Genomic DNA, 27,902 nt, shown 5'->3' with positions numbered 1-27,902 from the left:
TACACGCCCCCGTGGGGGCGGGGAGACTTGGTCCCTCGGGTGTGGAGAGACTGACGCTCCCGCGGGGAATAGTTGGCCGCCCCTGAGGACTAGGGACAGAGCCTGGTGTGACGCGTGTCCTTGGGCTGGGTGCCATGGACGCCTTCATCCGCTTCACCAACCAGACCCAGGGCCGGGACCGACTCTTCAGGTGAGTTAGGTGCCCGCGGCCTCTACCCCTTCCCGGGTGTCCTCACTCGGGTCGACGGTTCCCAGTTCTCCACACCCGGAGAGGGCGGTAGTAGCCCAGTGGACGAAATCGGGAAAGCCGCTTCCGGCTCCCGGCGGTAGCGTGGCCCGGGAGCCCCTCCTCACCCCAACTTCAATGAGGTTGGGCCGAACACATTTCCCTTCCCGTCCGGTCCCGCGCCTCCAGGCCGCCGGCTGCGGTAAACCAGCCGACGAACCCTCCTCTCCTGACCCCAGGAAGAGTGGGTTTTCTCCGCTCAATATTCCTCCAAGGAATTATTTCAGACAAACTCGGGGTTGACATCTGAGCACTTGTCAGTATCTTGAAAAGCTCCATGAAATACTTACGGGGAGGAACTGTGTTTGTCATCCGTATCTCAGCGAGATACCGCCTGTGAAATAGTTTTGTGAACCGTAAAATGCAGTGTGGAGAGCCTCAGAACTGACCACCCTTCAGAGGTACACGCCGTGCTGCTGAAAATATTAGAGCTTGTGGCTTTAATATTAGCTCCTAACGTTTCTTTTAGGGATTTGGTTGAGTCGTGCTTAATAAAAAGAAATTAGTCACAATTGCAGTTTTATTTAACAGGTTTTTCTTCTTCTGAGTGTACAATGCTGATACATACAGATGAATAGTAACCCCAACAATTATGAGACTTTTGGAACCGGGCTTTATGCCAGATGTTTTCTCAGTGTTACAACTAACACTCAGTGTTACAACCCACTTTCTCAGTGTTACAACCCACTTAACTGTCAACACAACCCTATTAGGTTAAATTCTTGAAATCATTCCCATTTCACAGAAATGGGGAAACTGAAGCAGAAGGAGTTTAATAGGGACTAAGTGACTGAACTGAGAAAACCACACAGTTGACTTCAGAACCCAGTTCTTTAACCATCAAGCCATACTATCTTTCTAACTAATTTGGTAGATTTTCAAAATGGTCACATTATGTACAAACTTCATTAAAACAGAAGCCTCCAGTTCCAGTGTGCTTAGAATATACTCTGCAAATTTTATCAGTGAGGTTGGTTAATAAATAATTGCTTGGTATATACTTATTATATGTACTTAGTATATACTTATCTCAAGATCTGAGATTTCTCGTATTCATTTCCTAATCCTCTTGGTGGTCTGCAGCTTTTGTGAATACACTGGCATTCAGAAAATAATGTCTTGTTTTTGGACGTATTCCTATTATTAGGCCAGATCTGAGAAAAAGGGATTCATTGACCTGACCAACTTGAGCCCTTTAGCCAGGAAACATACAAGAGAAAGAGAGATTGTTTCTTATTACTTCAGGCATAGTAACACATTCAACATTTTTATTGAGAATAATATTTATAGCACAAGGGGATTCAGATGCAGTTACAGGAGAGTAGGAAACAGGCATCTACCTACTTTATTTACTAGAAGCCAAATGCATTTAGATGTTTGGTTATATGATATAAAATATTTCATTTGTTATGTTTCTGTCAGTAAGGCATTGCTCTTTGTACTCACAACAGTAATCATTTTATTGAATATTTAGTAGTATTAAACAGGAGTCTGTATTTTATATAAGATGCTAATTAGTTTGAAAGACAAATCTATACTTATTTACGTGTTGGTCTGTATTTGGTTCTTTTATAAAAAGTTAAACAGTATGCCAGCGGTGGACTTTTCATTGGTTCTGGTTTGAGTGTGTGACCTGTCACATTAAGTATTTGGTAAAAATTTCCTTTTAGAAACCTGAAAATCTTTTAGAAATTTACACTGGAGAAAATAAAGAATATGGATCTTTGCAGACTTAACGTGAGGTAGACTTTTCTGCAGTTTACTCTTTTGATTATATCCATTTGTCTGTGCCAGCAATGGGCGTTCTGAGAAACTGTTACTCTATTTTTGCAGATTTCTCTTTCATTACCTTTGTGTTTCATTTTCATCACATGTTCTACCCTTTGGCCCTGTGAAATGAGTGTTGCAGAATTTTGCTCTTGTGAGAGCTGCTGCATGAGAAATTGTTTTGGAAACTTTGTTTTCGGCAAGACATGTTTCTCTTTCCCTTACTTCACGAATCACATTTTATTTGGCTTGTAAATCATTCTCCTCATTTTTCTTTTCCATTTCAGAGCCACTCAGTACACATGCATGTTGCTTAGATATTTGTTAGAGCCTAAAGCTGACAATGAGAAGGTTGTAATGAAGCTCAAGAAACTGGAATCCAGTGTGAGCACTGGCCGTAAATGTAAGTACCCTGTCCCTTGAGGGACAGTGGCTCCTGGTTTAGAATCCTCAGACCTTGTAATTCACAAAAATACTTCCTAGGTCATGAATTTCTAGTCAGTCAAGCTTACTGATGAAGATCACTAGTAGGGCTGCCCTCGTGGAATGATAGGCCTTAAAGACGGAATATTTTGCTGCAGACGGTTCACAAACACTCTCCTCTGTTCACATTTGGTGCAGCGTCTTGTCTTTCTGCTTCATCGTAACCAGTGGGACATACAGTGTGTTAGTTCACCTTTAGTTCTTAGAATCACAAAATGTTCTGGCAATCTCCAACATGAACTTCTGGCTCCTGGGAGCCCTGAGAGAATACAGTAGCTATATCCTTGACCCCCTTCCCTTTTCCTTTTTCTTGAGGGATTGCTAGAGGAAATGGATGGATACTTTTTCTTAAGTCGTTTGTGGGGTTGTTTTCATGTAAAAGGCAAAAAAGCAGTCAGTGTTTTGTACTCATTTAATTCATTTTGAGTATCTGCTTCATGTAAGTATAGTTCTGAGCTTTATGGAAGAACTAAAATCACATGGTCTAATGATATAAGATTTAGTACCAAATATGTTGGTTGAGAAAAAGAAAGGTGTTTTGAGGAGGTGGAACTTGAGGTGTGGCGAGAGGGAGAAGGATTAGGAGAGCATTCTTGAAGGGTAGTTTCGTCTAGTGGAGGCTCAGGACTGCTCTGATTAAACCATTGTGTTGGAAGATCAATGAGGAAACTAGTTTGATGAGCAGAAGACTTACTTTGTCACGCAGAGGGATGGGAAGGAGCTCTTCTGGGTGGACTGGAAAGCCAAGATTAGAAGTTCTCCCTCTTCAGAATGTTGGGGCTCAAAGGCCCTTTAAAAATCACTGGTCTTTGAAGTTTAGAAAGGACTTACCCAAGGTCACTAAGCTACTTAGTGCAACAGCTAGAACTGGAAACCTGGATTATTCATTACATATTTTGTGTTATTTTTGATAAAACAATACCAAACATTTTTCTGAGCTCTGGATAGCTACTTATGAGAATTTACTGAGTCTAAGATATATTCATGTATGGAAAATACTTCTTTTGTATCCTCCATAATGTTTCAGATTGTAATATATACAAATATTTATTGATTGGTGCATCACTGATCGAGTTATGTGCTCTGATAAAGGAAATGCCCTGGCAATGGTTGATTTAATTGAAGTAGGCGTCACATATGACAGTATTATTAGTTGTGCTACCCACTAAATCCTGTTATCTCTACTTTGGCTTTTTGACAGTAGGGAGCCATAGGGGCTTTGGACCAGAGAAATTACAGGATGATATTTTGTTAAGTCACTAAGTTGTGTCCAACTGTTTGTAACCTCATGGACTATAGCCCTCAAGGCTCCTCTGTCCATGGGGTTTCCCAGGCAAGAATACTGGCATAAGTTGCCATTTCCTTCTCCAGGGGATCTTCCCAATCCAGGGATTAAACCCATGTCTCCTGAACTGGCAGGTGGATTCTTTACTGCTGAGCCATCAAGGAAAGTGTTTTTTTAAAAAGCAGTCTTTTAACTGCAAGTCTTTTAACTGGAAAGTAAAGTGTAAGGCTGGAGAAGGCAATGGCACCCCACTCCAGTTATCTTGCCTGGAGAATGGAGGAGCCTGGTAGGCTACAGTCCACGGGGTCGATAAGAGTTGGACACAACTGAGCGACTTCACTTTCACTTTTCACTTTCATGCACTGGAGAAGGAAATGGCAACCCACTCCAGTGTTCTTGCCTGGAGGATCCCGGGGACGGGGGAGCCTGGTGGGCTGCCGTCTCTGGGGTCGCACAGAGTCAGACACGACTGACGCGACTTAGCAGCAGCAGCAGCAGCAAAATGTAAGGCATCAGACTCTCCAAAAGAATGTTGTATTCTGGAGTTCATGTTACCACAGTACCTTCCTTCTAAAGAAGTATAGCTGGTAATATGCAAATTGTTACAACCCACACTTACGATTGACCTGGCCTAAAGTATGTTGTCATTTGTTAATGTGGTCATTCAAATGGAGGCAATAAGTTTAAAGGGTCACTTTTTTTTGCCTTCCAGGATCATCTTAGGTGTCCTTAACCTACTGTAAAGTGCTTTTCCTTTCCTGAGCAAAGACTGAGCCACAGATGCCAGTCAGTTGTTAAAGAAAGCAGTGCTGACCTCTCACCCTGATACAGGGCTTCTGCCTGTAAAATCCTGTTACATCTGATTAAATAACTGTTAATTCTTGTGGGTTCTTCTTGCAGGGTTCAGACTAGGCAATGTGGTGCATGCTCTCCAGGCGACACAGCAGAGCGTTCGTGCCACTGACCTGGTGCCCCGCATATGCCTAACATTAGCCAGCTTGAACCGTGTGATTTATTTCATCTGTGACACCGTCCTCTTCGTGAGGAGTACAGGGCTCGCCTCTGGTGTTAACAAAGAGAAATGGCGAAGGTGGGCTGCCCGCTATTACTACTATTCTCTTCTGCTGAGCCTGGTCAGAGATCTGTACGAAGTCTCCCTGCAGATGAAACAGGTTGCACACGACAGGGCAAAGAGGGAGAAGTCACCATCCCAGGATACCCTCGGGTACAGTGTGGCTGACGAGGAGACAGAGTGGCTCCAGTCCCTTCTTCTTCTCTTATTCCACTCTCTGAAGAGGCATCCTCCCTTGTTTCTGGACACAGTGAAGAACTTCTGTGACATCCTGAACCCCTTGGACCAGTTGGGGATCTATAAGTCCAATCCTGGCATCATAGGCCTCGGAGGCCTCGTGTCCTCTGTAGCAGGCATCATCACTGTGGCGTATCCGCAGATGAAACTGAAGACCCAGTGACATGGTTTCAGGCTGAAGACAAGTATCTGCTTTGAAGACAAGCTGTAAGTGAGATGGACATCTGCACTAGGCACAGCCGTGTCATACTGTGCTTGAGGACTTATTCACATGAACATTTAGTGACTGTGACATGAACAGAGGTGGGGCCAAGGATGGTGAAGGGGAGAGCTTGAAGGTTTATGTTTTCTAGAATGCAGGAGTGACTTCTAAATTTCTGTGTATTTTTCCTTCATCTCACATTTATTGAGCATCTCTTATGTGCATATTAGGAGCTCAGTGTTTGCTAAGTGAATAAAAATTGAAAGAGAAAAATTGAAAAGATCTAAACTAACAAGTGGACACTAATATATAGTGACTGCAATTCGGGAGACCTGGGTTTGACCCCTGGGTAGGGACGATCCCTGGAGAAGGGCATGGTAACACACTCCAGTATTCTTGCCTAGAGAATCCCATGGACAGAGGAGCCTGGTGGGCTACAGTCCATGGGGTCGCACAGAGTTGGACATGACTGAGTCCGTGTGCCTGGCTACTTTTGCAGAACTCCAGTAGGTCTGATGCACAGCCCCCTCTCAGATCTAGTAGAGGCCCCTGATCCGGTCACTTATCCCACTTCCTCCATAGCTGTCAGTGCCAGGATGGAGCAGAGCTGGCCTTCTAGCCTCTTAACTTACCTTTCACGTCGCTGCACTACTGTCCTTCCTCTGTCCAGGAGTAAAATCAGAAATGCATCAGGTGTCTTTATGGTTTAAATTGTGTCTTTAGGTAATGCACTGAGGAAAAACAAATAAAAAGCAGATAGAAAGGACATGAAGTAAAAATAATGTGGAAAGTCACAGTTGGTGCCTGTGGGTCAGCTTGTGACGGATGAGGAGATTGAGGTTAAAACTGAGGACAGGGACTTCCCTAGTGGTCCATGGCTGGGACTCTGTGCTCCCAATGCAGGGAGCCCAGGGTTCAATTCCTGGTCGGGGAACTAGATCCCACATGCTGCAATTTAAGATCCTCCATGCCACAACTAAGACCTAGCACAGGCAAAAAACAAAACTGAGGCCAGACCTCGTTTCTCTGACTCCCAATCCAGTGCTCTTTTCATGTGTCACTGTCTTCCTGATTGGGTAGAAGTGTGAGACTCTCCAGAATCCCGTACAAAAAGCATTTTTTTTTTAAGAACATTTGTTGGCCAGTGGTTTATATTCTGTTCTACGGATATCTAGATCCACCAACTGGATTGTTTTATTTAAAGCCATATAACAGTATGGGCATTTATATATTAATTTTCATTGAAATTTATGAAGTTAAGAAACTTCATGAATACTATAAAGTAGAAGGATCATAACATTCTGTAAGTCAGAGTTCATATTTGTGGAGTGGTTGGGAAAAGTGGAAAAGGGCAGTGAGCTATGAGTGAGGAAGACACCAGAATACTGAGTGGATGCCACTTGCTCATGCAGGGTGCTGGGTTCTTATGATTGTGGATCCTCTTAATTTGAGGCAAGTGAGGTAGAGAAATAGGGTAGCATCAGATAAGAGGCCAGGGTCAGCCTTACCAGTAAAGCCATCACATTTATCTGAAGAGCAATGAGAAACGTACACTCAGTAAATTTTCCATAAATGTGATTGAGATTCTTAAAAAATAGATTCAGGTACTTGGCTGTCTGAGTAACCAATCAAGATACAGGATTTGACAAAGAACATTTTGGGAATTTGAGAAATGAAAACTGCTAGATCGGGGCAAATAAAAAATATTAACTATACTTTGTCCATATCTTCTACTGTAATAAATTATGTCTAATAAATCTGTAGACAGAATTTACGCATGTATCTGTGAATGTGTTCTGGGAATGGACAAGAGTTAAAGGTGGTCCTAAGATAAGCAGTCTACACAGTCGATAGAGTGAGTTCTGGTAAAATAAGCTCTTGGCTGGAAGGTCCAAGTGCAGGAGAAGGATGAAGAAAGATTTAAATATAGAACATCCTGGTTGAAAGAGACCTCTAAGACAATCTTGTCCAGACTGCTGAGGGTCCCATATATTATCCCCGTCAGTGGTGTTTTCTTCTGCCTGGAAAAGCTTGACTCTAATGGCATTTTAACAGTGTGTCCATCTTGGTAGTTTTGTCCTCTGCAAGTTAGAGTGGGTGATGGGGAGCTTGGGAAAAGCCACCTCTTCTAGAATTTGTGAAAACCTTAATGGTACCTCAATCCCTGTGCACTTTTCTCCTTTCTAACTAACCATCCCCACCTTCAATCCACCATATTCATTCAGGAGGGATTCTGAAAACCAAAGATATTTTTTTTCTCCTCAAGTTTTACTGAGATATAATTGACACAGTACTGTATAAGGTGTACAGCATAATGATTTGACTTACATACATCAGGAAATGATTACCACAGTAAGCTTAGTAAATATCCATCATCTCATATAGATACAAAATTAAAGAAATAAAAAAAATTTTTCCTTACATTTAGAACCCTTAGGGTTTACTCACTAAAGAACTTCCATAAATAACATACAACAGTATTAATTATATTTATCATGTTGTGCATACATCCCTAGTACTTATTTGTTTTATAACTGGAAGTTTGTACTTTTTGACTGCCTTCTTCCAGTTACCCCTCTCCCCATCTCCTGCCTCTGATAACCACAAATCTGATTTCTTTTTTCTATGAGTTTGGTTTTGAAGTAAAAGTGACCTACAGCACAGTCTTATTTCCTGGTACAGAACATAGTAATTTGATATTTCTACACATTTCAAAATGATCACCACAATAAATCTAGTTATCTGTCACCAGACAAAGGTATTATATATTTATTGATTAAATTTTCCACATTGTACATTCCATACCTGTGACACATTTATTTTATAACTGTAAGAAGTTTGTTAATCTCCCTCACCTATTTGCTCTTTTACCCCATACCCTTACATCAAATGGTAAGTATTCTTAATAACTGTATTTCTGTTTTTTCTTTTTTAAAAAATTGAAGTATAGCTGGTTTACAATAATGTTAGTTTCAGGCGTACAACAAAGTGAATCAGTGATACATATGTATTTTTTAGATTATTTTCCATTATAGGTTATTATAAGATATTGAATATAGTTCCCTGTGCTATACAAAAAATCCTTATTTATGTGTTTTATGTATAGTAGTTTGTTAATCCCATACTCCTAATTTATCCCTACCCCTGTTCCCCTTTGCTAACAATTAGTTTGATTTCTATGTCTGTGAGTCTGTTTCTCTTTTGTATATAAATTCGTTTGTATTATTTTTTAGATTCCATATGTGCGTGCATGCTAAGTCACTTCAATCATGTCCGACTTTGGACTCTATGGACTGTAGCCTGCCAGGCTCCTCTGTCCAAGGGATTCTTCATGCAAGAATACGGAGTGGGTTGCTGTGCCCTCCAGGGGATCCTCTCAACCCAGGGATTGAACCCACATCATTTATGTCTCCTGCATTAGCAGGCAGGTTCTTTACCACTAAGTGATACCATATAATATTTGTCCAAAGACATTTCTTAGATGTATAGACCAGCACATTCACAGCTGAACATTGTTGCCTAGAATTTGTTGAATTTCAACAACAAATGTTTGAGTGCCATGCTTAGATCTGGGATCCATTTGTATACCGGATGACCAGGGTCCCTTTGCTCATGGGGTAGTTGGACAGGGTTGGGGGCAGGGCATATAGGGATGGGGAATAAAAGGAAATAACTACGTCCTTCAAGCTGCTGCTGGAAAGTGGACTCTTCCCATGGGACTCTGTTAGACCCTTTTCACCACTTCTCACTTCTCACCCACATCCTGGATGCCCAGCTGACACGGCCAAAGAGCCAGCTTTGTCAACAGAGCTTTCAGCCACAGAGCCCTGTACTCCCTCTGGCCCAAAGCCATGACTTCAAAGTCTTAACACTGCCCTTTGGCCCAGGTTGCTCTCTTGACACATAGATAATTTGACCTGAACATTGAAGTGAGGTGAAGGCAGAGGCCACTTCTTTAGGTACTTCCCTTTCTCTCTATTGCTGCCTTATATTTTCAAAGCCCAGGTTGGATCAATAAGTATTAAATGTATCACATATTTTAAACTTTTTAGTAATTTTTATTGGAATGTAGTTGCTTTGCAATGCTGTATTTGTTTCTTGCTGTACAGCAAAGTGAATCAGTTATACATATACATATATCCACTCATTTTTAGATTTTCTTTCTATTTAGATCACCACAGAGCACTGAGTTCCCTGTGCTAAACTGTAGGCTCTCATTATTTACTTATTTTATACATTGTATCAATTATAAATATATGTCAGTCCCAATCTCCCAACTCATTTTACCCCCTCCCTCTTTGATAACCATAAGTTTCTTCTCTACATTTGTGACTCTATACATATTTTTGCTTTGCAGGCAAGTTCATCTCTACTATTTTTCTAGATTCCACATATAAATGATATTATACAATGTTTTTCTCTTTCTGACATAACTCTACTTTGTATGATAGCCTCTAGGTCTACCTACATCTCTGCAAATGTCATTTCTTTTTATGGCTGTGTAATATTCCATTATATATATATGTACCACATCTTTTTTATCCTTTCCTCTCTCTATGTACTTTTACCTTGCTTTTGTGTCCTGGCTACTGTAAATAGTCCTTCAGTGAACAGGGTGTGTGAATTATTTAGAATTATGGTTTTCTCTAGATATATGCTTAGGAGTGGGGCTTCTGGGTCATATGGTAGTTCTATTTTTAGTTTTTTAAGGAACCTCTATACTGTTCTCCATAATTATTATACAGTTTACATTCCCACTGACAGTACAAGAGGGTTCCCTTTTCTCCACACTCTCTCCAGCGTTTATTGTTTATAGCCTGTTTGATGATGGCCATTCTAACTGATGTGAGGTGATATCTCATTGTAGTTTTGATTTGCATTTCTCTAATAATTAGCAATGTTGAGAATATTTTCAGATGTTTGTTGGCCATTTCTATATCTTCTTTAGAGAAATGTCTATTTAGGTCTTCCACCTGTTTTTTGATTGGGTTATTTGTTTGTTTTTGATATTGAGCTGCATGAGCTATTTGTGTGTTTTGGAGATTAATCCCTTGTTAGTTGCTTCATTTACAAATATTTTCTCCCATTCTGAGAGTTGTCATTTCGTTTTGTTTAGGGTTTGCTTTCTGTGCAAAAGCTTTTAAGCTTAGGTCCCATTTTTTAATTTTTGTTTTTATTTTCATTATTCTAAGCAGTGGATTGAAAGAGATCTTGCTGTGATTTATATCAGAGAATGTTCTGCATATATTTTCCTCTAAGAGTTTTATAGTACCTAGCCTTACATTTAGGTCTTTAATCTATTTTGTTTTTGTGTATGGTGTTAGGGAATGTTCTGATTTCATTTTTGTACATGTAACTGTCCAGTTTTTGCAGTACCACTTATTGAAGAGACTATCTTTTCTTCACTGTATATTCTTGCCTCCCTTGTCATAGAAAATGCTCAAAATTCTCCAAGCCAGGCTTCAACAGTATGTGAACCATGAACTTCCAGATGTTCAAGCTGGATTTAGAAAAGGCAGAGGAACCAGAGATCAAATTGCCAACATCCATTGGAACATTGAAAAAGCAAGAGAGTTCCAGAAAAACATCTGCCTCATTGACTATACCTTTGTGTGGATAACAACAAACTGTGGAAAATTCTTCAAGAGATGGGAATACCAGACCACCTGACCTGCCTCCTGAGAAATCTGTATGCAGGTCAAGAAGCAACAGTTAGAACTAGATATGGAACAACAGACTGGTTCCAAATAGGGAAAGGAGTATCTCAAGGCTGTATATTGTCACCCTGCTTATTTAACTTATATGCAGAGTACATCATGAGAAACGCTGGACTGGAAGAAGCACAAGTTTGAATCAAGATTGCCAGGAGAAATATCAATAACTTCAGATATGCAGATGACACCACCCTTATGGCAGAAAGTGAAGAGCAACTAAAGAGCCTCTTGATGAAAGAGGAGACTGAAAAAGTTGGCTTAAAACTCAACATTCAGAAAAAGATCATGGCATCTGGTCCCATTACTTCATGGCAAATAGATGTGTAAACAGTAAGAGACGATTTTTTTTTTTTTTTTGATCCAAAATCACTGCAGATGGTGACTGCAGCCATAAAATTAAGACACTTGCTCCTTGGAAGAAAAGTTATGACCAACCTAGACAGCATATTAAAAAGCAGAGGCCTTTCTTTGCCAACAGAGGTCCATCTAGTCAAAGGTATGGTTTTCCCAGTAGTCATGTATGGATGTGAGAGTTGGACTTTAAAAAGAAAGCTGAGTGCCAAAGAATTGATGCTTTTGAACTGTGGTGTTGGAGAATACTCTTGAGAGTCCCTTGAACTGCAAGGAGATCCAACCAGTCCATCCTAAAGGAAATCAGTCCTGAATATTTGTTGGAAGACTGATGCTGAAGCTGAAACTCCAATATTTTGGCCACCTGATGCAAAGAATGGAGTCATTTGAAAACAGCCTGATGCTGGGAAAAATTGAAGGCAGGAGGAGAGGGGATGACAGAGGATGAGATGGTTGGATGGCATCACTGACTCAATGGACATGAGTTTGAGTAAACTCCAGGACTTGGTGATGTACAGGGAGGCCTGACATGCTTCAGTCCATGGGGCTGCAAAGAGTTGGACATGACTGAGCAACTGAACTGAACTGAGGTGGTCATAGGTGCAGGTACATGGGTTTATCGCTGGACTTCTATCTTGTTTCCTGATCTGATCTATATTTCTGGTTTTGTGCCTGTACCATACTGTTCTGATTACTGTAACTTTTCAGTATAGTCTGAAGTCAGGGTGCCTCATTCCTGCAGCTCTGTTCTTCTTTCTCAACATTGCTTTTACTATTCAGGGTCTTCTGTGTTTCCATACAAAGTGTAAAATGTTTTGTTCTAATTCTGTGAAAAATGCCCTTGGTAATCTGATTGGGATTGCACTGAATTTGTAGATTGCTTTGGGTAGTATAGTAATTTTCACAATATTGATTCTGTCAATCCAAGAACATGGTATAGCTTTCCATTTGTGTCATCTTTTATTTTTTTCATCAGTATCCTATAGTTTTGCCTCCTTGGGTATTTTATTTTTTTTGATGTGATGGTAAATGAGATTGTTTCTGTAATCTATAATTCTGGTCTTTCATTGTTAGTATATAGAATTGCAAGAAATGTTTATGTATTAATTTTGTATTTTTCAACTTTACCAGATTCACTGATGAGCTCTAGTAGTTTTCTGGCAGCATCTTTAGGATTTCTTAGGTATTGTATCATGTCATCTGCAAACAGACAGTTTTACTTCTTTTCCAATTTGGATTCCTTTTGTTTGGAATCTTTTGGATTCCTTTTGTTTCTTTTTATTCTCTGATAGCCATAGCTAGAACTTCCAAAACTGTGTTGAATAAAAGTGTCTAGAGTGGACATCCTTATCTTGTTCCTTACCTTAGAGGAAATACTTTCACCTTTTCACCATTGAGTTTGACGTTAGCTGTAGGTGTGTCATATGTTTATTATGTGTCGTATCCTTTATTATGTTGAGGTAGGTTCCTTCTAGGCCCACTTTCTGAAGAGTTTTTATCATACATAGGTGGTATCACATATTTATTATTCTTTTTGGAGACTCCATTTGACTCTTTCCTCCCCTTCCTGACTTCTAGTTTCCTGCCTTATCATATCCTAGACATACAATTGATTACAGAGGATCTATTACACATCTCCATTCCTCTCCACTTGCTGCCTCTTTCTCTGATTGCCCACAGTATACAGTTTAGCAGAGAGCCAACAGTAGGTACGATTTTGCAAAATATAAGGGAAATAAGTTTTGTCCTATTACCTATGTTAATTAAAAAGCCCTTCTTAGATAATCTGAAAACTATGGCTTATATCACAACCCTCCATCATCTCTGAAGCCAGAAACTAGCACTTGGGGTCCTGTCTGATTCATTACTAAGGAAGGGAGGAGAGGTGATCAGTGGCTGTCTGGATGCTGTTGATCAGTAACTGAATCTTGGTCAACATTGTCTTTTCCAGACTTGACAAAATCCAGTTGGCTTTCTCACTGCATATTCTGGTGGCATCTTAAATCAGGCAGAGTTCAATAAACTTCTGGAAATCTGGGATTTACAGAGATTGAAATAACTCCATTAAAGCCTAGATTGTCAAGGAATCTACCCCAGCTCTGGTTCTCTTCTTCACTGAGAGTAATTTATCTTCATAATCAAAAGACTAACACGTTCAGGTAAACTGTATTCCTGTGTGGGTTTAAATCTTACTGTTCAAAAGTCATTCTTGATAGTAAAAAATAAGGATGAGGGAAATGGATTGAAAACCATTCCACAGGACCCTCTATGGAAAAGGAGTCAAAGATTATAAAACTTTAGAGGTTATGAGTTTAATGACATATAACCCAACATCTTCTTTCTGGAAAACAGCTTTTTTGAGAAGTGAGGGTCAGAAATGGGTCACAGAGCAGATATTTCATTGCTTAGGAATAATAACTCCTCTGAGTCTGGTTTTCCCTCAGCCCTGCTCTCTACCCCCTAGTTGGCTAAATCTCCTTACAGAAGTCAGGATATGCCCAGGGGACCCTGGGTCAAATAACCATGACAACAGGCTGACCAGACGTTCTCTTCCTCTCTGCCCTCCTCTAGCTGGAAAGTGTTAATAGCTTTGCTCAAGAGCAATTGGATTTGTTTCCTCCGGACGAGACATTCGGCAGCCTGGGCTCTGTGGCACTGAGACAACATCAGCTGGAGTGAGTGTGGGGCTTCCGAGACGACCTTACCTGGTTGGTTTCTGAGAAGTAAAAAAGTTGAGGGTAAGGGTCTTCTGGGAATTTTACTGAGGATGAAGAGGCCTGCAGGGAAACCCCTGAGGGAGAGGTTATTGAGGGTGAATGACCAAGAATGTAAATACTCTGCAGCCACTGGCTTTTCCAGACCACAACTGAAATGGCTGGTTTTACGAATGGCTACTTTCTTATCTGGCTGAGCAGAGGAAAGACTGGCTGCTATGCTTGATTAAAAAGAAAGAAATTAATGCAGAACTTTTTTATTTAAAAAAAAAAAAAGACTAAACCTGAAACTCATTCTTTTAGTCTCTTGGACCCTCATCTAAGAGCTCCTAAACTTCATCTAAAACCTCTTATCTCTTAGAAGCTACTTTCATTTTTTGTTTCTTACCCTGAATACTTATAAGAAACTTTGGTCTCGACAAGTAGACTGCCAGGTCTCATCCTTGTAGGACTCTAAGGACTAGCCACTTGTCTGTGACATTCATCCTCCAAATGCCTTCTCTTCAGGGAACTTGAAGTCTGGGTCCCCTTGATGTCCTTGACGGATAGGGACTGACCCTGTGGATCTCAGGCTGAGGACTTTCTCATGGACCTAAAACTTTCTGCTTTGCAGCTTGAAGAGCTCCAATGGCAGTCAACAAGGGCCCCACCTTGCTGGATGGAGACCTCCCTGTAAGTAACTTGGGCTTATATGAAGCAGTAGACAACTCTGGGGGAGGGAGGAGCTGGGAGGAAGGGCTCAGGGGGCTTAGAGCAAAATATGTCTAGGTTATATTCATAATTCATTGAGCATTACATCTTCATTATTCTTGCTTTTGCAGAAGGCTGTTAGAGAATCTGAAGGGTGGCGGGGAGGGGGGAATGATGCCTATTAAAAACTGAGCACCTTGGAGAAAAAAATTGGCTGGTGGGGGACAAGGAGAGGAAGGGAACTACTGTTTTCTAAAGCCTGACACAGAAGTCCATGCTTTGTCCATCCAGGCAAAACTGAATTCTCAGGACTGAGACTGCATTCTGTAACTCCAGAGCCATCTTGGATATGTTAGTCTATGTAAATGGCACCTCTTGGAGCTACACAGCACACGTTATGTATGTGAGAAGGGATTACAGGGGCAGTGTGTCCAGTACTGTTTGTCTAGCCTGGTCTTCAGTATGACTCAGAGAGGTTTAACATGTTTAGGTGTATTGATGCCTCCTGGCAAGGCCTCTACAACTTAGGCACAGTTCAAATAATGAAACTGAAAAATTGTGAGCCTAAATAATATCCATCTTGTCCCGAGTTAGGCTTTAACTAACCTTTGCACTAGGAATCGCCATGTGTTGTATTTGATCATAGAACACAGAGAGGCATAAAATGGTCACGTGCATAATTAAGCCATCCTAACACATGGTAGTGTATTTCCATCCCAGGACCTCTCTTCCTCTTTGGCTTTGCCTAAATCAGTTCCCGAAAGCTTTGTCCAAAATGTTAAAGAAAATTTTTCTTATTTACAGTCATAACCTTTTTCTAGTTCAAATTGTCAAACTCATCTGCAAGACCAAAACCTGAAATATTGTAGCCTACGGTCTGGTGTACATGCAAGTCTCCTACAAACAGAAGAAGCTAGGTCCTCCCCTCTGGAGAAAAACTATGTAGCAGTGCAAATTCAAAACTACAAAAAGAACCTGAACATCTGAGCCAGACTTGGGATGTTTATGTGGAGAATTCCTGATATTCCTAAGAATAGACAGAAAATACAATACCCTTCACTAGCCCCAGCAACCGAATCCCATGGACATACTGCCTTCTCCTCGCCCATCCTTTCACCAATCTTATGTTATTTTGAAGCAAATCACAAACTTGCCACTTCAGGCCTGAGTTGGAAGCCCGGCTCTGCCACTTACCAGCTGTGTGTGGTTGGGAAAGTCACTTCATATCGCTGAGTCTTTGTCTCCTCACTGGCAAAGTGCGGGTGACAGTGCTGACCTCAGAGGGTTGCTGTTAGTTACTTGAGGTTATGTTACCGAAGCACCTCAGTCAGTGCCTGGAGCATAATGTCACTGAGTAAATATTGTCTGTCTCTGCAAAATTAAAATCTGCATTTTTTTCACTCAAAGACCACTTTTTAAATTTTAACCAAAATTCCTAGGTGATCCAAAGTTTAATTATGTGCCTGCTGCCAAAGTTAGAATGCATTAATAAGAGCCCAGCATCCCAGTAATGAGAGATGATGGTCTCACTGGACCCCACACATTCAGATCACACCTGGAATGCTGTCTTTAAGCTTGAGTGCTATAAAGGCTATGTCAAAATGTAGTGTGTGCAGAGGATGGAATTAGTAGATCAGGGCACTGAGTCGTTTATAAGCTAAGTTAGGAACTAGAGCTGTTTAGAATACAGAAGGAACTGCTAAAGGCCGAGATGCTTATCTTCAAGTGCGTGAAAGGCCAGCCAATGAATGATGAAATAGATGTGCTCCACATTATTCCACAGGGCATCGGGTGGAGCAGTGGGTGGAGGTGGATTCCAGTTCAGCCACGCTGTCCAACGAGGGGCATAGGCCACTCTACGAGGAGTGAGATCCATTCGAGGAGAATTCCAAATGCAAGACTCCCAGAGGGATATGGGAAGCACTCTTGCTTCAGAGGCCCCTGGAGGCCTAGGATTCTATCATTCTGTCCAGTTGGCCAGGTCTAAACACCTTAGGTGCAGCCCTGTCACCTATTAGCTAACATGACTGTGCAGGCTTTAGGTGAGGCCCTGGAAATACATTGGTGAGAGTCTCCTGGGATGGAGTCAAGTACACAGGTGACCAGCACAAGCGCAGCACCATGTGTGAGTCCGGACACATCCCTGGGAGGGAGATGGTGACTTCTGATATGAGGGAGAGTCAGGAAGTTTCTCAGAAGAAACGATGCTCAAGCTGTGTCTTCTGCCAGACAGAAAGGGCTGAGGGAGGGAAGGGGAGCACCCAAGGCAGTGGGACCAGCACTGGAGGCAGGGAGGTGTGTCCCAGAAAGACCCAAAAGATGTTCAGGTGAAGCTCCCAATCCACGGTGGACTAAAGCTCTAGACAGGTGCACCGGCACACTCACTCCTGGCCATGAAGTTCAAGTTGAGTGGCTAAAGGGTGGGGTGGCCCCTGGAGGATGGAGGCTGCCTCAGGAGCTTTCCAGAGCCAGGACTGTGACCAGGAGAGCGCGGCCACCCGGCTCTTATGTTTCCTGTGAGGCCTGTTGAGGCCTCTCTATTCTGGATTCCTCCTGAGTCATCTGGACCCAGGCCAGCCCTAGTGAGCACCGAGGCTCTGAGACCGCCTCCCCAGGAGGTAGGAGAAGGAGTTGGGCTGATTTCTTTCGCTGCTTTCCTTCCATGCCAGGAGCAGGAGAATGTGCTGCAGCGGGTCCTGCAGCTGCCGGTGGTGAGCGGCACCTGTGAGTGCTTCCAGAAGACCTACGCCAGCACCAAGGAAGCCCACCCCCTGGTGGCCTCTGTATGCAATGCCTACGAGAAGGGCGTGCAGGGCGCCAGCAGTCTGGCGGCCTGGAGCATGGAGCCCGTGGTCCGCAGGCTGTCCACCCAGTGTGAGTCCTCGTGGCACTCGGAGGCTGACTGCCTGCCAGTCTTTTACCTGTCTGCCAGTCTGTCTGATACCAGCTTGTCTGTTTGCCTTTTTGTTTGTATCTGACTACCTTCCTAACTCTCTACATCCCATTACATAGTTGTTTTATTTATAGATACAGATGCTTTAGATGTAGATATATGACACTAATGATAAAGAGACTGCCTGCCAATACAGGAGACGCAGGTTCAGTCCCTCGGTCTGGAAGATCCCCTGGAGGAGGGCATGGCAACCCACTCCAGTATTCTTGCCTGGAGAATCCCATGGCCAGAGGAGCCATGGGGTCCATGGGGTCGCAAAGAGTCGGACACGACTGAACAGACCTAGTGTGCAAGTACGTTACTAAGTGAGAGATGAGAGATAGATATAGACATAGGTCTCATCTCATCTATAATGCCTCATCTCTGATCCAGTTGGCATTTTCCTAGGATGATAATTGGCAGGAGAAGGGTGGACAGAGTTATGGGGTGGGCAGTGGGGGATGTGGGGCATACGGCAGACCAGACACACAGTTTAGCTCCAGATCCAGCAGCAGCAGAAACTGGCAGAGTCTGGCACAGAGCCAGTGGGCAGGAGGGCTGGCCTGGCAGGACTGGGGGGAGTAGAGGGAGAGGGGAAGCCCTCTGGGTCCTGCAGCTGATGCTACTGGCCCCATAACAGGCAGCAGCAGAAGAGAGCTGCCAGCCGGGGCCCTGAAGGTGGAGGACAGCTTACCAGGCCTGCCCCTGTTCAATTTGTTCTGCCTCATTTGAAAATATGGTCTCCCTGGCACAGCTCTTGACAGGACTGAGGGAAATTCCAGAAGTCTAGGACCTTCCACCATCCTGAAGAGAGTTATGGGTACCTGTGGATTTGGCATAGCAAATAGGAGAGGACAGATACAAAGAAGACCTGGGCCTGGGCCCACCTCCCTGCCTGCAAGCTCCTTAAGTAATCTCCCTGGGTCTCATTTGGCCCAATATCAGAAGTCAGCTGAGTCATCTGGGCTCTCTCTGCTGCTTGAGAATTTTGTGAAAACCTAAGATATCTGGAGAAAGAATATGTGAAAGAGAAGACGTAGGTATCCTTTGAAACTGTGATCTCCATGATCATGGGCGCAGAGCTGACGTCCTCAGTAGCCCCTGGGCCATGTCTTCCAAGAGCATTGGTATCCTCTGTCACTTGCCCCTTTCTCTTCCCTGTGACCCTCTTCCCACTGTTGACCATCTCACTCCTCAAGGTTAAAACAAAGGGTCACGGACCATCTGGCACTCTAGACCAGCCTGTCATCTCTGGACCTAAGCGGTGCCAGGCCAGCTCCCAGCAAGGTCTTCCCTTAAGGCCTGACTGCCTTTCCTGCCCCGCTGCCACTTCTGCTTTCCCCTGTTGTGTTCACCCAGCGCTCACCCAGACGGGGGTCATAGGAGGTCAAGAGACCAAGATCCGTTGGCGATTCCCATAGGTTCTGTCACTTCCTCCTGACAGCCCTGCACTTGACAAACAAGGAACTTGAGGCTCAGCCAGGTTGTGACCTGCCTGAAGTCACACTGCAGATGCAGGCGCCGAGCTCTGAGAGCAGGTCTGCATGACTGCAGAGCTACCCAGAAGGGAGACATCCCGGTCTCAAGGAGTCACAGTGGATGGGGGCCAATGGTGGCAGAGGGCCTTGGGCTGCCCGGCGCTTTGGAGGTGGCAGGGCTGGGGATTTTGAGGGCTCCAAGGTGCCTTCCTCGGCACAGAGGCCCCTGCTAGGTCCTCACAGTGAAGGCAGGGCTCACCCCACCACGGCCTTTTGCTTCCAGTCGTAGCTGCCAACGAGCTGGCCTGCCGAGGCCTGGACCACCTGGAGGAAAAGATCCCCGCCCTCCAGTATCCTCCTGAAAAGGTGAGCCCTTCCCCTCTTCTCCGCACGTCCACCTTCTGTTGTCACTGCCTCTCAGTGGAAGAACAGGCATGAGCCCATGATGCAGGATGGCATGGCATATGCCTTCCCAGGCTGGTGGCCACTGCCTGCCCCTAAAACTGCATAACCGGCTTCTTCCTCTCCCTGTGGGACCAGATGAAGGCAGGCTTTCTGAAACCAGCAGGCACAGCCCAGAGGCAGACTCTGGACAGGAGCTTGGGGTGGGGGCCACTGCTTCTGATCCCCCCTCTATGAGATACCCCATGGGCCTACATCATACCATTTGGTGACTGCTGCTGCTGCTATGTCGCTTCAGTCATGTCTGACTCTGTGCAACCCCATAGACAGCAGCCCAACAGGCTCCCCCATCCCTGGGATTCTCCAGGCAAGAGGACTGGAGTGGGGTGCCATCGCCTTCTCCCATTTGGTGACTACAGATGCCTAAGATCATGGGTCACACTCACCAGATCTCAGGATTGCAGTCCCATGTCTTCACAATCCAGCACCTTACGAACCATGAGACTGAAAAAGTCGTTTCACCTGGATACCTATTCATTGGGTATTTGCTGTGGTAAGGGCCAGGTCTGGTGCTTTAGGGGAATACATTTCACTCTCAGACCTCATCCATCTCACTGATAAAGTACCACTCATCTCACATTTACTGAGTGAGCCCTATCCTATGCCAGGAGTCATGACACGTGATTTATAGAGTCCTCTCCTTTAATCCTCTTTCCCCCTGGTGGCTCAGACGGTAAAGAATCTGCCTGTAATACAGGAGACCCAGGTTTGATCCCTGGGTCGGCAAGACCCCCTGGAGGAGGGAATGGCACCCCACCCCAGTGTTCCTGCCTGGCGGATCCCACGGACAGAGGAGCCTGGCAGGCTACAGTCCATGGGGTCACAAAGAATCGGACACAACCGAGCAACTAACACTTTCAACCTTCTGGGATGGGGTGGTATCCCCATTTGACAGAGAAAACTAGTGACTTCCTCCTGACCACACAGCCTGAAGTGGAGGACACAGGAGAGCAGGGCTGTTCAGCTCTGAGGCCTTGCTCTTCACTTATTTTTCTAGATAAAGGGCAATGCCTTTGTCATAAAGAAGCTCCCAAGTCAAAGGAGTTGTTGTTCAGTAGCTCAGTTGTGTCTGACTCTTTGAGACCCATGGACTGCAGCACACCAGGCTTCCCTGTCTTCACTTTCTCCTGGAGTTTTCTCAAACTCATGTCCATGAGTTTGGCATGAGTCATTGATGCCATCCAACCATCTCATCCTCTGTCGTCCCCTTCTCCTCCTGCCTTCAATCTTTCCCAGCATCAGGGTCTTTTCCAATGAGTTGGTTCTTTGCATCAGGTGGCCAAAGTAGTGGAGCTTTAGCGTCAGCACCTGTCCTTCCAAGGAATATTCAGGAACCCAAGGAACAGTATTAAAAAGCAAAAAGTCAAAGGAGAGAAAGACATTACTTTAGTGCAGAACCTGTGTGAAGGCCAGCCACATCCGTACGATCACCTAAGCACAGATGGGAATGTAAGAAGTGCTCTGAGGACAGAAGAGACTGTGGAGGAGGTGCGTGGAGGAGATGAGGACAAGTGTTATCAAGAAGGTGGTCACTGGGGGTGATTCTTGAAGGATGATTAGCATCTCAACAGGCAGAAATGGGGTGCAGAGAAGCCAGGAGATCTAAGTGGTTGGCGCAGAAAGGACTGGAGCCCTTTCCCTTTAAAGTTCAGCTTAATCAAGGTGCCCCAATACTGGCGCCAGTCCCCTGGGCCTTTAAATGAGACTTTCCTGAAGCGGGATGTAGGCCCTGCCAGAGCCTCATGCCTGACTCCCCATCCTTGCTTTCACCAGATCGCCTCTGAGCTGAAGGACACCATCTCCACCCGCCTTCGCAGCGCCAGGAACAGCATCAGTGTGCCCATTGCCAGCACTTCAGACAAAATCCTAGGGGCCGCTCTGGCCGGCTGTGAGCTCGCCTGGGGGATGGCGAGAGACACTGCCGAGTATGCTGCCAACACCCGAGCTGGCCGGCTGGCCTCTGGAGGGGCCGACTTGGCCTTGGGTGGTGTCGAGAAGATGGTAGAGTTCCTCCTCCCTCCAGCCAACGAAGAGTCAGGTATCTGCCATTGTGGGGGTTGCTGGAAAGGGAGATCCCCGCCCCCACCCTTGTCCTGCTGCTTGTGGATTAGGAAGAGGCAGCCAGGGCTCATCTAGCCAGTGCTCTCCCTGGTGGCTCAGAGGTTAAAGAATCTGCCTGCAATGCAGGAGACACAGGTTCTATTCCTGGGTTGGGAAGATCCCCTGGAGGAGGGCATGGCAACCCACGACAGTATTCTTGCTTGGAGAATCCCATGTACAGAGGAGCCTGGCTGGGTATACTCCTTAGGGTCACAAAGAGTCGGACACGACCGAAGCGACTGAGCACACAGCCACTGCTGTGGAGCAAGGAAGGCCCAGCAAGATTTCCAGAGGGCTCCATTTTCATTTGGCCCCTCTCCCCATTTTTAAGTGGAGAAAGTGACTTCCCCAAATCTCCAGTGAGCTTGTGTTGGAGTAGGGTGATCCCTTTCCAACTCTAGACACAACCCAGCTTTGTCCAGCCCCTCTCTGATCTGCTTTCCTCTCCTTCCCGCCCCCACCTGCAACTCCCACCTAGCCGCTGCCCCAGGACTCCAGGATGCCCAGAAACCTCCCAAGGCCAAGCCGAGCCTCGTGAGCAGGGTTGGGGCCCTGGCCAACACTCTCTCTAGACACACCTTCCAGACCACAGCCCGGGCACTGAAACAGGGCCATGCCTTGGCCATGTGGATCCCAGGTGTGGCACCTCTGGTGAGTATCTGCCCTGAGTTGCCATGGCCTGGGAACCCTGTGGACCTCCTGGTCCCTCCCATCCCCTATCCAACTTCACCTCCTGTCCTGAGAACCTCCTGTCTTCCAGCCAGGAGTCGGGGGTAGAACATTAGGTCTAAGGATAAGAGACCTTAGAAGGGGTGGAGGGCTAACCCTCTAGGATGCAAGGGGAGAAGAGGGCAGGCCTGCTTGTTAGGGTCATCCTGCCCCGCCCTTCTGTCTCTCCCACTCTCCCTCTAGGTTCTACTCTATCCCCAACCTTCTTGGGAGAAAGCAGAGACCTCCCCCCACCCATCTTCTCTGTAGGCACTTGGGAGTGTCACCCCTGAATAAGCAAGGTGCAAGGCACCAAACCCCTCCTCTGGGGCAGAGAGCCCTAGCTGGGCCATATCCCTGACTGCCCCCAGGCTTCTGGTTTCCCTTCTAGAGGCTTCTAATTGGCATCCCACTGCACCTCTGATAGAGTTGTCTTTTCTAGCCCCAGATAGGGCTTATTCCCCCCAACACCACACACTCTGTGTATTTTAGCAGGGATAGCCTGGATTTTTCTCATAGGAACTTTAATAAGAAACTAAGCCCCCTGCCCCAACTAAAAAAGGAAATAAAAATGTTACAGCATAAAGGTCAGTATACTAGATAGCCACTTTTCAGCCATCATGAGGGTGGCACTTTTAAAAGCACTGTCAAACCTGGCTCATTCATTCAAGCAAATGTTTGCTGAGAGCCCACCACATGCCTGGTCCTGTAGGGAACTACAGTCCCCTGCACTGGGGGTCACTTCCCCACGGGGGCTAGGCTAACTCCTGCGCCCTAGCCTAGCCCATAGCGGATGGAGGCCACTCTATGGCGCAACCTCAGATACCACCATTTACATAGAAAATAATGGTGTCCCCTAAGGTTGTATAACAAGGAGACTCTGTTTGTGGGGCCCCCTAGGGGTTTGAAATGAGCTGGGCTGTGCCTCAGCGGACACCTGCCCACCTGCCCAGGTCAGTTTCCTCCCATGGGACCCTCTGGCCCACTTGATTTTTTTCACTTTTTAAAGAACGACAAGGAGTACCTCTGAAAGCTAAACATACACATTATCTATGACTCAGCAACTCTACCCAACAGAGAGGAGAGCTTATATCCCCCAAAGACATGTTGGAAATGTTACTATCAGCTTTATCCTTAGCTAAGAAATGGGAACAACACAAATGTCCATCAGCGGTAGAATAGGTAAATTTTGGTATATTTATTCAGTGGAGTGTGACACAGAAATGAAGAAGGAGAAACTACTCAGTAATGTGGGTGAATCTTACAACATAACCATTGAACAAAAGCTATGCATGAAAGAAAACACGTGTGAGCCCATTCACAAATGGGCAGAATTAATGCTTGGTGATAGAGGCCAGTATGTGGTCCCCTTAGCCAGTACTGACTGGGTGAGGGGCACAGAGTTTTCTGGGGTATTGAAAATGGTCTCTGTCTTGATCTGTGCTGGTCACACTTGCATGTGTTTCTAAAAATTCCCAGAGCTGTACACTAAAGCCGTGAGCACCTCAGTGGGTGTAAGTTATCAGTCCATAAAAAGTTGGAACAGTCCGCTGGGGCCAGGACCTGCTTGCCTCTCCCTACCCTGACCCTGGGGATGCCGGGCTTTGCCTGCTGGGGCTGCCTGGCCTCTGGCAGGGGCGGTTAAGCCAGCGGACCGCCGCCTTCCCGCCCTCAGAGCAGCCTGGCCCAGTGGGGCACGTCGGCGGCCATGCAGGTGGTGTCGCGGCGGCGGAGCGAGGTGCGGGTGCCCTGGCTGCACAGCCTCACGGCCACCCAGGAGGAGGACCACGAGGAGCACACGGACACTGACGGGGAGGAGACCGGGGAGGAGGAGGACTCAGAGACCGAGGAGAGCAAGCTCAGCGAGGTGAGGGGAGAGTGCCAGCCGAGGGGGCCCCCTGAGGGGGTGAGGAGCAGAGGCACAGGGTGACACAAGGGTCTCTGCCCCCAGGCCCAGGGACGTGCACGTGGGTGCAGCACTCTTCCCGCCACCCCTGAGCACCTAGAGAATAGTTCTCTCAGCAGATCCTCACAACAACCCCATAAAATAGGACAGAGACTGTCATCCCCATTTTGCAGATGAAGAAACTGAGGTTCAGAGCACAGAAGTGACCTGCCCAAGAGCCAGGCCTATAGTTTCTTTTTTTTTTTTCCGATTTAGTGTCCAGATTCTTTTGCCTCTAGCTCCGGGGCTGGTGAGGAGGGGACGGGTCAGGGGAGTTGCTGTGGAGCCACTGACCCTGCTCTGGTCACCAGGGGGCAGCCTTGCCAGGCTCACAGGGCCTCCTGGGCAGCGTGGCACACACCCTGCAGAAGGCCCTCCAGAGCACCGTCTCAGTCGTGATGTGGGCACCGGCGGCTGTGCTGGGCACGGCGGGGAGGATGCTGCACCTCACGCCAGCCCAGGCCACCTCCTCAACCAAGGGCAGGGCCATGTCCCTGTCCGACGCCCTGAAGGGTGTTACTGACAACGTGGTGGACACAGTGGTGAACTACGTGCCGGTGAGCGCCCCCCACCCTTCTGGCTAATGCCCACCCCACCAAAAAAGCAGATTAGACTGAAGGGGCGACAGCGGCTCTCCCTTACACAGTCTCTGATCCTCGGTGCCCCAAAAACATTCTGACATACTGTGGCTTTGACTGGGGGCCTTTGCAGCCCCTAGAATATAGAGACTGGTGTCCTTGGCCTGATACCTTCCCCCACATCCATCCTTCCTACCTGCTGCTGGAGAGGTCACCAGTCATCCATCTGGGGCCCCCACTGGATCAGCCCTCACCCCTCAGCTCCCAACCGAGGGGCCTGGCAGGTTTGCATGCTGCTCCCTGGGGAAGTGTTGGAGGGAGGCTTCCAGGACCCCTTGGGGGGTGGGCTGTGTTCCAGGGGACAGAAGCTGCCCGCATCCCAATTCCAATACCTGTTCCCAGCAGGAAAACCCCAGGGGGTGTCTACTATCACTTTGGGGGTCCCTGGGTCCCTTCCCAGAGCAAGTTAACAGGTCATGCAGGCACTAGAGAGCAGGTCAGAGCAGGAGGCCCCTTCAAGCTAAGGGTGAGAGGGCTGGGAGGGTAGGGGTGGGGAATGGGTTACTAGTCACTCATTCTCACCAAGAGACTTAAACAGGGGTCTTGGCAGAGAGCTCCCTTCACTTTGGACCCAAAATGGAGCCAGATGTGGGTGCTCTGACCCAGGCAGGGACTGTCTTAGCTGTCCTTAGCTCACGGAATTGGGCCAAGGAAGAGTCAGGAAAGCCCCTGACCTCCCACTGAGGGACCTCTGAGGGGGACCCCAGGGTCCGGAAACTAGAGGGTGGCTGCGTGCCTTGCCTTGTGGGTCCGCACTTGCAGGCCCGGCAGGGGTGGCCGTCCTCAGCAGGTTCCCCTGCATCTTCCATCCCCGTCCCACCCCAGCCTGTGCTCTCCGGATCGCGCGTGACCGCCGGGCCGCAGACAAGGCGGCGGTGGGAGGTGCAGGGACAAGGGCCAAGCCGAGGGCCCTAACGTGGCTGCCGGGCCCTCAGCTCCCCAGGCTGTCGCTGATGGAACCCGAGAGCGAATTCCGGGACATCGACAACCCTCCAGCCGAGGCCGAGCGCCGGGAGGCGGAACGCAGAGGGTCCGGGGCACCGCCCGCTTGCCCAGAGCCCGCCCCGCGCCCTGCGCCTCCCCGCGGCAGCCTGCGGAGCGCTCGGGGCCTGGGCGCGGAGGAACGCGTGGACGCAACCGCCTTGCCGCGCGCCGCCTTCCCGGCCGTGCCCCGCGAGAAGCCCACGCGCCGGGTCAGCGACAGCTTCTTCCGGCCCAGCGTCATGGAGCCCATCCTGGGCCGAGCGCAGTACAGCCAGCTGCGCAAGAAGAGCTGAACCGCCTACCTACCGCCTTCCCGGCCCGGCGCTTTTCCCCCACCCCGGGCCGGGCCGCTGTCGCGAGCAGACAGACAGAACCTACGAAGAAGTGAGCGTTGGCTTCCTCAAAGTAGTCCCGTTGGGTCCCGAGCCTCCTTCCAAGGATGCTGCCAAGGCACACATCTTTTGAGCATCCTCTTTGGGCTTAGCTATCAGAACCCATTTTTGAGAAACATCAGAGTAGCAGTCTGCTTTGATTCTAGGCCTTGGTTTTTTTTATTATTTTTTTTTTACCACAAGATTAATTGCCTAACTTATCTCTCACTTCTTTCACCAAATTTGTGGCCCCCTGACATTGAACTGTTTCCAATATTTATATCCATCCTCTGTAGACAAATATTTGCTACCAGCGAGTAACGTGTCACCACGCCAAGGGTTCAAGCAGGCGATCCTGACACATGTTCAAGCCCCGAATGCAGAGATTCCTGTGAGTACACAGGCTCTCAGCTGACTCCTTTGAAGGGAACAGCGTGCGTAAGTCGCTTCAGTCGTGTCTGACTCTTCGGGACCCCATAGTCTGTAGCCCGCTAGGCTCCTCTGTCCATGTGATTCTCCAGGCAAGAATACTGGAGTGGGTTGCCATGCCCTCTCCTCCAGGGGAATCTTCCGGACCCAGGATTGAACCAGTGTCCCTTATGTCTCCTGCATTGGCAAGCGGGTTCTTTACCACTAGTGCCACCTGGGATACATATTAGCATCATTTTCTGAGAACCCTGCCCTCTTCACAGGCTGAGTCCTCGCCTGCGCTCTGTAGCGCCACCTTTCTGTTCCCGGCTACATTGCCATTTGCACCGTTCCAGTTTTACACCTAAGTTCACTCTTTCTTCCACGTTTTGAGTGCTGGCGCCCCCAGTCCTAGGAGACAATAGAGAACGTTAGTTATATAAACAATATATATATAGAATCCATGGGGCGTCCCTTGGTGGCTCAGCGATAAGGAATCCACCTGCAATGCAGGAGATACAGGTTTGGTCCTTGGTTGGGAAATCCCTTAGAGTAGGAAATGGCAACCTACTCCAGTATTCTTGCTTGGGAATCCCTTAGAGGAGCCTGGTGGGCTACAGTCCATGGGGTCGCAAACAGTCAGACATGACTGAGGGACTGAACAACAACAGCATAGACCCTATAGCCACAGTTCATTCCAAACCCATTTTTGAAAACGTTAACATTTGGTACCTTTAGAAATGCATACATATAATTTAAAATTCAAACATTGCAAAAGGGTGTGTGCTTTCCTCCCTGCATTCCCTGGTTCCCCTTTCCCAGAGCAGTCTTGGCAGCAGTCTTGTGTACCCTTTCCACTACAGACTGAGGGCGCACAAGCACACATGTGCACCCTCCCCACTCTTCATACAAGCTGTGGGGTGTTATACTCACTGCTTTTTCACTCAGCAGTACATCTTAGAAGTATTTTGTAAGCAGTATCATAAATTCTCCTTGCTGTTTTTAACAGCCACATAGTAAGTGCTTCATAATATAGACATGCTATATTTGATTAAACCAGTTCCTTAATCATGAA

General features: G+C 46.6%; 2 protein-coding genes across 7 annotated transcripts; both read left to right on the top strand.

The window, feature by feature from the left end:
• The first annotated feature begins 13 nt into the window (after window positions 1-13).
• Window positions 14-14,049, top strand: PEX11A (peroxisomal biogenesis factor 11 alpha). Of its 4 annotated transcripts, none has more exons than XM_010816956.4 (4): window positions 14-190; window positions 2,341-2,456; window positions 4,722-5,337; window positions 13,969-14,049. In XM_010816956.4, the coding sequence occupies exons 1-3, from the start codon at window positions 135-137 to the stop codon at window positions 5,291-5,293; spliced, it is 744 nt and encodes a 247-aa protein (XP_010815258.1). In that variant the 5' UTR covers window positions 14-134; the 3' UTR covers window positions 5,294-5,337; window positions 13,969-14,049.
• On the top strand, window positions 14,010-27,902 carry PLIN1 (perilipin 1). 3 transcript variants are annotated; one of them, XM_010816961.4, is made up of 9 exons: window positions 14,010-14,072; window positions 14,725-14,783; window positions 17,471-17,675; window positions 19,495-19,577; window positions 21,447-21,711; window positions 22,252-22,424; window positions 24,157-24,348; window positions 24,738-24,983; window positions 26,000-27,902. In XM_010816961.4, exons 2-9 carry the CDS (start codon window positions 14,739-14,741, stop codon window positions 26,339-26,341), a joined length of 1,551 nt encoding a protein of 516 aa, XP_010815263.1. In that variant the 5' UTR covers window positions 14,010-14,072; window positions 14,725-14,738; the 3' UTR covers window positions 26,342-27,902.

Source organism: Bos taurus, chromosome 21 (genome assembly GCF_002263795.3).
Source record: "Bos taurus isolate L1 Dominette 01449 registration number 42190680 breed Hereford chromosome 21, ARS-UCD2.0, whole genome shotgun sequence".
In the NCBI taxonomy this organism is placed as follows: domain Eukaryota; kingdom Metazoa; phylum Chordata; class Mammalia; order Artiodactyla; family Bovidae; genus Bos; species Bos taurus.
Note: the sequence above shows the minus strand (reverse complement) of the source record. Positions and strands in the feature narration are given on the sequence as shown.

Bases quoted from the DNA above. Each gene is read 5' to 3' on its own strand.
- PEX11A (XM_010816956.4), top strand. From the start codon at position 135: ATGGACGCCTTCATCCGCTTCACCAACCAGACCCAGGGCCGGGACCGA. The intron at 191-2,340 runs GTGAGTTAGGTG...TTTCCATTTCAG, and splicing joins GGCCGGGACCGACTCTTCAG to AGCCACTCAGTACACATGCA. The intron at 2,457-4,721 runs GTAAGTACCCTG...TTCTTCTTGCAG, and splicing joins TGTGAGCACTGGCCGTAAAT to GGTTCAGACTAGGCAATGTG.
- PLIN1 (XM_010816961.4), top strand. From the start codon at position 14,739: ATGGCAGTCAACAAGGGCCCCACCTTGCTGGATGGAGACCTCCCT. The intron at 21,712-22,251 runs GTATCTGCCATT...ACTCCCACCTAG, and splicing joins TCCAGCCAACGAAGAGTCAG to CCGCTGCCCCAGGACTCCAG. The intron at 24,984-25,999 runs GTGAGCGCCCCC...CCGGGCCCTCAG, and splicing joins CAGTGGTGAACTACGTGCCG to CTCCCCAGGCTGTCGCTGAT.